The sequence below is a fragment of the Pseudochaenichthys georgianus genome, unplaced genomic scaffold (genome assembly GCF_902827115.2).
Source record: "Pseudochaenichthys georgianus unplaced genomic scaffold, fPseGeo1.2 scaffold_442_arrow_ctg1, whole genome shotgun sequence".
In the NCBI taxonomy this organism is placed as follows: Eukaryota; Metazoa; Chordata; class Actinopteri; order Perciformes; family Channichthyidae; genus Pseudochaenichthys; species Pseudochaenichthys georgianus.
Window position 1 is genome coordinate 119,054 of NW_027263007.1, and position 11,739 is coordinate 130,792.

General features: G+C 40.8%; 1 protein-coding gene across 1 annotated transcript; it reads left to right on the forward strand.

Moving 5' to 3' along the window:
• The first annotated feature begins 1,866 nt into the window (after nt 1-1,866).
• On the forward strand, nt 1,867-5,535 carry LOC117442570 (nuclear factor interleukin-3-regulated protein-like). The gene is made up of 2 exons (XM_034078538.2): nt 1,867-2,141; nt 3,305-5,535. The coding sequence occupies exon 2, from the start codon at nt 3,393-3,395 to the stop codon at nt 4,488-4,490; it is 1,098 nt and encodes a 365-aa protein (XP_033934429.1). The 5' UTR covers nt 1,867-2,141; nt 3,305-3,392; the 3' UTR covers nt 4,491-5,535.
• Nucleotides 5,536-11,739: the final 6,204 nt, after the last annotated feature.

Below are 11,739 nucleotides of genomic sequence, written 5' to 3' on the forward strand. Positions count from 1 at the left end.
CTCTTTCACGTTTCGATTCGATCGCTTGTCCAAAGGTAACCATATGAACCTGTTTTATGGTTTTCACTTTAACGAGAAACGTAAACGGGAGAGTATTAAAGTTGCTTGTGCTTCTTGCATATCCAGGCTAGCACTTTCCACATTACATGTATGTGTGCTAAGCTAAGCTAACCAGTTGCTAGCATAGAAATCAATGGTACGAATCTTCTCTTCAAACGTGCTGCAAAAAAACAAAGAAATGTAACTCCCATGATTGCAGCCTAATTATTTTTACTTGTTTTAAAACGGAATTGTCATTAGCATTATATAAATCCTGTCAAATAGGACCGGCTCCTTCTCGGTCAGGATCCTGAAGCGGCCCGGCAGCGAGGACCCCGGGGCCCCGAGTGTATCTCACGGTAAACCTGGCTGTGTTTGCTCATTTGATATGATGAAGTGCATGCGGGTCGTTGGGTCTGCGTTCCCTGCAGAAACACGGGTCAGGTGGGACTATCGGCCTGCTGTCACACTGTACACACATGTTATCAGCTGCTCCACACACACATGCAGTATAGGTGTTGTCTTCCTAACTCTAAGAGGACCAATCCCAGGTAGTGAGTCAGACGTTGTGCAATGTGAAGGATTATACTATTTGAACAGTTTGTTACACAAAGTACGGTGGATTACTATCCATTATGTATTATTACGAGCAGGGATGAGTGTGTCTCCCTTTTAGCTATTACGCAGCGTTTTGAAAGTGTTGACCTCAAAGAGACTCCGTTTGAAAATACTGGTAATATTTTCCAAAAAATGTACTAACATTTTTTTAGTATGGCTTTAGGGAAATCAGCGCAGCGTTGAAATACATATTCATCAAACATGCTTGTGACATACTGAACATAAGCCTGTTGGGGCTCCTCATGTCTTCTCCACCTGCAATACACCCATCATTAACTATTGTGCAACATGATAGGGTGGATAATGTGTGTGTTAGTCTGTTGATGTCGGCCTTTCCCCTTGTATACACATTGATACGTATTTATTGTTGATGTATTGCACAATGTGTACAATGTTACTTTAACTCTTATTTTTTGGTAGTACCTGGATCCTTGTTATATATATACTGTACCGGTTAACCTTGCCATGTTTACCAGTTGGACTATCTTTATTGTAAATGTATTGTCCTTGTTCATGCTCAATCTAATGGTCTGTGTAATTGGTGATTTTGGCTCGATAAATACATTTTAATATGATGTATGTTTGTCTAAATCTATGTTATTTGAATTTTCATTGCACTTTTTTTTTTTGCTTGAACGTGTACCTTGCTTTTTTTTATATTGTTAAAAAAAAAAAGTGTATTCTATTTTTATCCTTTTATTTCTTTTTGTATCCACATTTTAACTTGTACTTATACCTTAACTGTGTATTTACATATTTGTAAAACATGTTATCCTTTTATTGCACATTTACACTTTCACCTACTTTTTTTTTTTTATGGAGCACATGTTACCAAAACCCCTTGGGATTAATAAAGTACTCTTCTTCATTGTTTGCAGATGTTGCACTGTAGAGGAGACATTAATAGTTCATTCATTTCCAACAACAGCCATTGTGCATTTGACAAATATAGCCTTTGAATCTTTACATCTACTTTATGTACTTAAGTTAGATTTTAAATGCAGGACTTTTACTAAATGTGGAGTATTTTCACGCAGTGTTCTTCCACCACTGGCTGCTCCACAGAGCCTCTCTCTGTAGGACACAGAGACATTACCTAATTGTTATGAGCAGATTATCCTGTCACAGGGGGCGGGGCCAGGGAGGTCAGATGATGATGATGATGATGATGATGATGATGATGGTGATAAACTGCTCTGTTATGTGGAGCTTTCCTTTGGATGGCGAAGAAAGAGGAAGAGGGGGGGAGGTCGCACAGGGAGGCGGTCCCAAACACAAAAAGAGGCCCTGCTGGTTCAAGTGAGGATAGAGACCGTCCCGATCTGAACTCAACGTTACAAATAGGAGCTGCGCTTTTCCAAGTGGAGCAGAGTGGAGGTGCGCCATCCTTAAAGTGAAGCCGCGAGGACCCGCAGTGTTACCGAGCGCGAGACTGATTCCATTACCGGACACAGAAACGAGACCAAACTGAGACTTGTTCACAGGTAAACATGTTTATTTTATTCCGTGGTGTTTCAGGTGGTATGTTTAATTAGTATTATGGACACGAGACGATCATTTCGCTAGATGAAGCCTCACGAAAGACGCGACACGGAAATGTATTTACACGTGTCCACATGTTGTCCTCAATTATTATTATCATTATGGACAGCTCGTTATTGCTGGATGATTTCGCTTTTTGCTGAACAAACAACTCAACTGAAAAAGCATTATGTTTTCCTACACTTTAAACAGGTCCGTATTTACAGGTTAAATGTGTATTTTATTCCGGGATGGCATTTACATTATATTTTATTCTGATGCATATATATCGGTAAATAAATAAAATGAACACTCACAAATGCATTAGACAAGTATTTATTATAATCACCAATATTTTCGATTTGTATTAAATTGTTATTATGCAAATGTAGGGATTTCTCACTAAATAAAACAACACCAAAAATGCATTAGCTATATTCTCCTTGACAATATTTAACATGAAATGTAACCCCACTTATTGCTGCAAACTGTCACTTGCTTTTTAAGCATGTGTTCAGCTGTTATGTGGGAATAAGTGACCTCGTGCTGTCACTTTAACATTTAATTTTCCTGTAATCCTATATAGATACATGTAATAACCTGGATATAAATTAAGCTGGTTTCGAGTAGAATCGATAAAATGCCGGTGATGCTGCTGACTGAACAGAGTTAGGTCAGATTAGATAAGTGAGAGCAGCCAGAGATCAACATGTCCTGGAACACATGTGCTGATGAAGCAAGTTAAACAGACCGGAAACACATCGCGAATCACCGAAAGTGTGCTTTTACAGATAGAATATACACAAAAACAAGACCATTAGAAACAACAGGAAGATCTACCTAAGTGTTTGTGCATGCCCTAAATACTTTATACTATAAATAGTCCTTCTTGTGTTTTAAACATGTGCTTCTCGTAATGCTCAAAGTCTGCTCTGGCTGATTAGATGTGTGTTTACAACATGCATTGTCCCATATTGAACGAGTAATGAGGCTGGCAAGGTTACGGCACAAGTCGCTCCCGTTTTATTGAAGAGATGTAATGGGGTTACATAACCGTGTGTTGAAAGAGATGTTGCATAACCTCTAAATCCCTCTTCTGCTTTCCCTTCTCCCGTTTGACCACTAGGTGGCACTGTTGCTGCATCCTGAGACCTGAACACAACAGAGCAGAACTCTGAGCACCCGAAAGAGACTTATCCACCCCGAACAGAGTGATGTTTGAGGAGGAGTCGCAGCAGATGAGGGGGCGGCAGGAAATGGCCGTGCTCCATCCTCTTGAATCCCCCGTGAGTTCAAATGGAGGCAGTGATGGAGGTCCGATGTCCTTCGCCGATGAGACGGTGTCCACCCTGACCTCCAGCAGCCTGTTGGCCCGCTCCCTTCTGGGTCGAACCTCGGCTGTCAAACGCAAAGAGAGCCCGTCGTCCAGCCTCCGGCGCAAGCGTGAGTTCATCCCCGTCGACAAGAAGGACGACGGCTACTGGGACAAGAGGAGGAAGAACAACGAGGCGGCGAAGAGGTCGAGGGAGAAACGCCGCGTCAACGACATGGTTCTGGAGAGCCGAGTTATGGCTCTGCTGGAGGAAAACGCCCGACTGAGAGCCGAACTTTTGGCGCTGAAGTTTCGCTTCGGCTTAGTCAAAGACCCCTCCAACGCCAACACCCTACCCCTGAATACAGCTCCTCACCACACCGTACAAACCTCGAATCCTCAGTACTTTCTCCACCGAGGAGACGGTTCCTCTTCCTCTCATCCCAGCAGCCACCTCAGGGCCTCCAGGGAAGCGGGGAACATGTCGGAGGATTCTGGTTTCTCCACGCCAGAAGGGTCGAGCGTAGGCAGTCCGATCTTCTTCGAGGAACACGGGAAGTTATCCCCTCACGGAGCAGAGGAGCTGGGCTACGACCTCCACCACTCCCCCGCCGAAGTCCACCACATCGCAGCACCCGTTTTGGGGAGATTCGAGCACGCAGAGACGATGAAAAACCTTCCTCACAAGCTTCGTTTCAAGACACCAGGATGTGGGGATGCGTACGATTTGGCGGGGGATCACAGACGGAGCCCCGTACCTCCAACACAAGCCCTGAAAGGACTTAATGCCGGGGACACAGCAGGGGGTCATTGGATTCAGCAGCTGGAGGACGGCAGGAAGGAGAGTCAATTCAACACCCTCCAGCCTCCTCACACACAACCTGAGGGCCAGTACAAACACGAGAACACACACCTGAAGACGCAGCTGAACTCTCTGAGCGTGGAGGTGGCGCAGCTGAAGAAACTGTTCACAGACCAGCTCATGGCCAAAGTCAACTGAGCACTGGGACGGGAGAGACTTTGAAAAGAGAGACTAATGTTGGCCTAGGGCTGGGCGATATCTAGAAAGTAAAATGCCACAATATATATATTTTTTTACATTTTCACTATTTTCTCTGTATTTTTTATTCTATTTTTTTATATATTTCATTGAGCATTAAAAGTACAAAATATACAATTACAGAATAAGAAAGGGACAGAAACATAATGCTATGCCACAATATTTCTGATATACCTGGAGATTGGATCAAAGTTGTCGGGTTGACTATTGGTGCGTTCACTAAATATTTATACAACCTGATTTTTCATAATTAATCGTCAGGAATTTGGATATAATATGGTAAAAGCAAATGATGAAACATCTAAAACAGTGGGTTAGTTTAGAAAACGCAATCTTTAAAACCAGGAAAGACATTTACGGATGTTACGATACGATTGTGCGCCATCAAACATGTAGGACGGAAAGTAGTATTATATCGATTTAAATTTGACATATTGCCCAGCCCTATTCAAACTATGCTGACTCTTACGAACTTTTAACATTTTTAAATACTGTATTATATTGTAAAAAAAGTCTTTAACACGTCTTATAACCTGCTGTTTAACTTCTCAATGTCACCGATACATGTCTTATATCTGTGGTAGTGTTTAATAGTTTCTCTATTCCATACACTGTGATGGCTCCAAACATACATTATTATTACATCACGTTACGAAGACACACATTCACTTCAACTGGACGTCATCCAAAACTCATCTCGACGGACGGACGGAGGGATTGTTTTCTGTAAACACAAGCCGAGACAGACAGTAAACACAAAAATATGAGCTGCCAAAACCTCCTCGAAGGAAGGTTTGTTCTGACCACACATTCCTCCTCCTCCTCACTTCTCATGTGTCCCACAGAAAGACACCGTGCTGTGTTGGTGTCTCGCTTATTTCTCTGTTTCAATACGTCCACGCTGCCATGTCGACCGTGCCCAGGTGATTTCATGTCTGCTGTCTTTCTGTACATTTTCATCTTAAAATAAAATACATTTGACAGACATCGTGGTGGTGAGTTCATCATTACTCAAAGACATCTTAAAGGGCCATGCAACACATATTTAGACCAGGACAAATGGTCTTGGGTAGCTCTGTGTTAATATTCAAGGACAGAAGTACAAAAGGACAGAAATATATATATATGCAACGGTTGGGAGCAGGAGAAGCTGAGTCAGAGAGACGGCATGGCTGCAGCTTAATGCTCCCCTCTTCTTCAGGTGGACCAATCAGCCTGTTGAAGGTATCAGCTAACGGGCACCACCTGCTTGCTCTCACACACACACACACACACACACACACACACACACACACACACACACACAGACACAGGAGGAGGGAAAAAGCTCTACACACAATACACATAACGACCAGGGTCTTAACACTCTGGAAGAAGCTTTTTAAAGTTTGAAAAGACAGCCCTGAATAAGTGTTATTGATTTTATCAGACGTGAACTTAAGACTTACATTTACTAAGAAGGCCTAAGTAAAACGTTGAGTTTTAAGTTAGTATTTAAGGGGAAATGTGGGTCTAATAAGAGGAATTGTAGTCGGATATCTCAGCCTCTTCTGCTTCAGTATTGACCACTCTTTATTTAAAATTAGGGCTGTCAAACGATTAAAATGTTTAATCAGATTAATCACAGCTTAAAAATTAATTAATCATGATTAATCACCATTCGAACTATGTCCAAAATATGCCATTTATTTATGTATATTGTTGGGAATGGAAAGATAAATGAAAGAAGGCGGATATATCCATTTAACATACAGTATGTATGTTTATTATAACATTTTTCTGCATGTCAAAATGAAAGACAACCCGCACACCTATCAATCATCAAACCGTGGGGTCTTAATTCATTACGTGTTGATTTCTATCAACGGGGAGTACTTCAGGAAAGTCGACAGAGGGGGGGGGGGCTAGTGGAGTACTTCAGGAAAGTCGACAGAGGGGGGGGGGGCTAGTGGAGTACTTCAGGAAAGTCGACAGAGGGGGGGGGGGGGGCTAGTGGAGTACTTCGTGACCACAGAGTGTGAACGTTGTGATCAGCTGTTTTAGCGCAGTTCTCCAGTGAAGGGGGGAGTCTCCCTCCGCAGCCGGTTGGCGTAGTTTTGGCACAGTTCCGTTGTACAGACCGACGTTAACAGCAGCCCTGTCTGTGCACACGGAGACCGACTCTGTCGTCCGGTGATCTGACCGCCTTCTGGAAAAGCTTCACAAGTACGTCGGTACGCAAATGCGCTTTGTGACACAAGTGACGGTACGCATTTCAGATTACGCACATAACCTGCGTACCAGTTATGTGCACCCCTGTACCAGAGCCATAGTATTACTATTATATGGCTCTGCCCTGAACTACGGCAAAAGTATGCTCCGTCGGGACTTCCTGCAACAACACCACGCCGTTATCAAAGATGTTCTATTGAGAAGACGATCACTACGTGACTAAAGTGTTCAAAACCGTGGCTACTGAAATCAATCTTACTAACTGCTGTCTGTGCAATTTACTCCGCGCGAGTTGGCAGACTTTATTTTGCTTACTTTAACATCATTTTTCATGGTGGGGCTAAGCCATTTCTGGGTATGGGTGTAGCCTACCCCAGCCATACCCTGGCGCTGCCACTGGTGGCATGTATGGGGCGGGCCATTCTGCACATGCGTTAAATGCGTTAAATATTTTAACGCAATTAATTCAAAAAATTAATTACCGCCGTTAACGCGATCATTTTGACAGCACTATTTAAAATATAATGTGTATATATAATCATACTCTTATGGGTCCACAGATAAAAGGCTACAATAGAGAGGTGAAGTCCCGCCCTTCTACTTCCGCCCCATGGGACCTTATTTCGGAAAAATTATGTATTGAAGTCAATGGGTAGAGAAAGATTATCTTTGAATCCCGTTTGAATTGTGCCATGAATTTCACATGATGTTTGTCAATCTTAAAAAATAATTTCCATGTCAAAATAGTCACAGTTTGTCGTAAAACTGTTGAAATATAAGACTATGAAAAATACGCAACTAGAAAGACTACAAATCCCAGAGTCCCGGTCCCGCATGCTGGCTCTCACGGAACCGACTAACTCCCCGTGTGTGTACACAGCTCTCAACGTGCCCAGACTTGGAGTGATTTTCACCTCTTTGAATACTTTCCGCCTCATTCTGAAAGAAAGAAGTGAAATGTTTCAACGTGACGGCCGTCTGGGTGTGTGGTGCAAGACGGGAGATGTAGTTCATTGAGCGGTTTCACAAAAAAAAAGTGTTACTTCACTTTTTTTTCTCCATTGACTTCAATACATGATTTTTCTGAAATAAGGTCCCATGGAAAGGGAGGGACTTGGCCTCTCTATAGTAAATCACTTGTTACCTTTTAAAGCAGGGGTGGGGAACCTCCGGCCCCCGGGCCGTATACGGCCCGCGAGACCTTTCGCTACGGCCCTCGAGGTAATTTATAAACATATGCAAAAAAGAAAAAAATTAAAGAGAACTAGACCGCAACAAAATTAAACAAGCGAGTGCCTGTTTTTCTGGTTAGCTAGCTATGCTAACGAATATAAGAAGCTTTTTCTCCAACCAGTGAGGTAAAGGCACATCTTTATATGATCATTAGTTAGCAAAAAATAAGAGAATAAAGTAAACAGGTATAAAATACTATCTGACAGTAAAAAAAAGTTGTTATTAATAAACAAGAATACAGTTTCAAAGGGGAGTGATTTGTAAAATATCCATAAAGAAAAATAAAATCTGCTTACAGTTCTGTTTCAAATGGGTGTTGAGAAATGTTTCCATATATATAATAGAGCTCTTAATGTTGCTCTCAAAGTGCACCAGATTGATGCTTTTAACTTTAACATTTAAAAAAAATCTTCCCGGGGGAGCATGCCCCCCGACCCCTAGAGGAGGTTAGGTCCCCACTTAAATCATGTTCACATGGATAGGAAACTAAATACATTTGCACACATCTTGTGTCCATATATTTCTGTTTGGGTGGTCATGCCACACCGTGCACGTGCATGCATGAGTCATGGTAAAATATCTGGATTCAGAGGTTGCTTTTTCTTTGCACAGCATGAAAGAAAGGCCAAATGAATGGGCTGTGATTTTAGTATTTTTAAGCAGAGGTCAATCATTTGTACGCCCTCGGAGGATGTTGGAAAAATTGAAATGGCCCTTGAGAGGAAAACGGTTCCCCAGCCCTGTTTTAAAGGAATACTTCTCCCCCAAAATAGATAATAACTATATATAATATATACATTACTCACCTGGTGTTACCTGTAGTTCTATATTGTGTTGCCTCCATTGTAAACCCTATTTACTCAGTTTATTCTTTGATCACTGTGGATGCATTCATAGTCTTCTGTAGCTCTGGGGGAAGCTTTGTAAAGTTTAAAAATAGTGAATAAGTATTGACTTCATTGGGCAAAAGCTTAACATGTTACGTTATTCAAAAGGTCTCTGAGTTTCTGAGTTTGAAATAAGTTGGAAATGTCACACATCTTCTGCTTTGATTGAGTCAAATATGTCTCCTCTGAGTCCACAAACAAAGGGGACAATACCAAGTCCCCGCAGGGCGCCTTTTAAAGGAAAAGTTCACCCTGAAAATGATCATTATAATAAATCATATGGAAATGACTCACCCAGTTTCACCTTGAATTCTAGAAGCATGTGAGAATAAAAGCTTTCTTTAATTTGAAACGGCTTTGAATTCATTTCAATTCATTGAGTATTTTTCTACTGTAGATGCTTTTCGAGAAATCACTAAGTTCTCCTCAAGAGTTCAAGGTAACGCCAGGTGAGTAGTTCGTATGATAATGATCCATTTGTACGTCAAGTATTCCTTCGAGTTTCAACAGGAAGAACTGTTCCCTCGTCATCTCTGTGAAGCTGCACTAAAGCAGTGTCTCATTGATAACAGATAATGAGAACATGAAGAAAGAGAAGGGTTGGGCTGACGGACACACACACTCTCCAATCAGACTGTAGTTCCACCTGGAGTAAATCCACCAGCTACCTGCAGTCTACAAAGCCATTCAGACTAGCTGCACCTTCACCAGCTACCCTGCAGTCTACAAAGCCATTCAGACTAGCTGCACCTTCACCAGCTACCCTGCAGTCTACAAAGTACTTCAGACTAGCTGCACCTTCACCAGCTACCCTGCAGTCTACAAAGTACTTCAGACTAGCTGCACCTTCACCAGCTTTGAGAACACTTTCATGATCAATCATTATAAAACATATCATATATATTATTCTGAGATGGACCAATCTGCACAATGACTACTTTTACTGTCTTTCACTATATTTAGATGAGAATACTTTTCTACTTTCACTTGAGGAACATTTTGAATGCAGGACTTTTACTGTAACAGAGTATTCCTACACTCTGGTACTTCTACTTTTACTCAAGTACAAGATCTGGTACTTCTACTTTTACTCAAGTACAAGACCTGAGTACTTCTACTTTTACTCAAGTACAAGATCTGAGTACTTCTACTTTTACTCAAGTACAAGATCAGAGTCCTTCTACTTTTACTCAAGTACAAGATCATCTGAGTACTTCTACTTTTACTCAAGTACAAGATCAGAGTCCTTCTACTTTTACTCAAGTACAAGATCATCTGAGTACTTCTACTTTTACTCAAGTACAAGATCAGAGTACTTCTACTTTTACTCAAGTACAAGATCATCTGAGTACTTCTACTTTTACTCAAGTACAAGATCATCTGAGTACTTCTACTTTTACTCAAGTACAAGATCAGAGTCCTTCTACTTTTACTCAAGTACAAGATCTGAGTACTTCTACTTTTGCTCAAGTACAATATCTGAGTACTTCTACTTTTGCTCAAGTACAATATCTGAGTACTTCTACTTTTGCTCAAGTACAAGATCAGAGTCCTTCTACTTTTACTCAAGTACAAGATCTGAGTACTTCTACTTTTACTCAAGTACAAGATCTGAGTACTTCTACTTTTACTCAAGTACAAGATCATCTGAGTACTTCTACTTTTACTCAAGTACAAGATCTGAGTACTTCTACTTTTACTCAAGTACAAGATCTGAGTACTTCTACTTTTACTCAAGTACAAGATCATCTGAGTACTTCTACTTTTACTCAAGTACAAGATCAGAGTCCTTCTACTTTTACTCAAGTACAAGATCTGAGTACTTCTACTTTTGCTCAAGTACAATATCTGAGTACTTCTACTTTTGCTCAAGTACAATATCTGAGTACTTCTACTTTTGCTCAAGTACAAGATCAGAGTCCTTCTACTTGTACTCAAGTACAAGATCTGAGTACTTCTACTTTTACTCAAGTACAAGATCTGAGTACTTCTACTTTTACTCAAGTACAAGATCTGAGTACTTCTACTTTTACTCAAGTACAAGATCTGAGTACTTCTACTTTCACTCAAGTACAAGATCTGAGTACTTCTACTTTTACTCAAGTACAATATCTGAGTACTTCTACTTTTACTCAAGTACACGATCTGAGTACTTCTACTTTTGCTCAAGTACAATATCTGAGTACTTCTACTTTTGCTCAAGTACAAGATCAGAGTCCTTCTACTTTTACTCAAGTACAAGATCTGAGTACTTCTACTTTTACTCAAGTACAAGATCTGAGTACTTCTACTTTTACTCAAGTACAAGATCATCTGAGTACTTCTACTTTTACTCAAGTACAAGATCAGAGTCCTTCTACTTTTACTCAAGTACAAGATCTGAGTACTTCTACTTTTCACTCAAGTACAAGATCTGAGTACTTCTACTTTTACTCAAGTACAAGATCTGAGTACTTCTACTTTTACTCAAGTACAATATCTGAGTACTTCTACTTTCACTCAAGTACAAGATCAGAGTCCTTCTACTTTTACTCAAGTACACGATCTGAGTACTTCTACTTTTACTCAAGTACAAGATCTGAGTACTTCTACTTTTGCTCAAGTACAATATCTGAGTACTTCTACTTTTGCTCAAGTACAATATCTGAGTACTTCTACTTTTGCTCAAGTACAAGATCAGAGTCCTTCTACTTTTACTCAAGTACAAGATCAGAGTCCTTCTACTTTTACTCAAGTACACGATCTGAGTACTTCTACTTTTACTCAAGTACAAGATCAGAGTCCTTCTACTTTTACTCAAGTACAAGATCAGAGTACTTCTACTTTTACTCAAGTACAAGATCATCTGAGTACTTCTA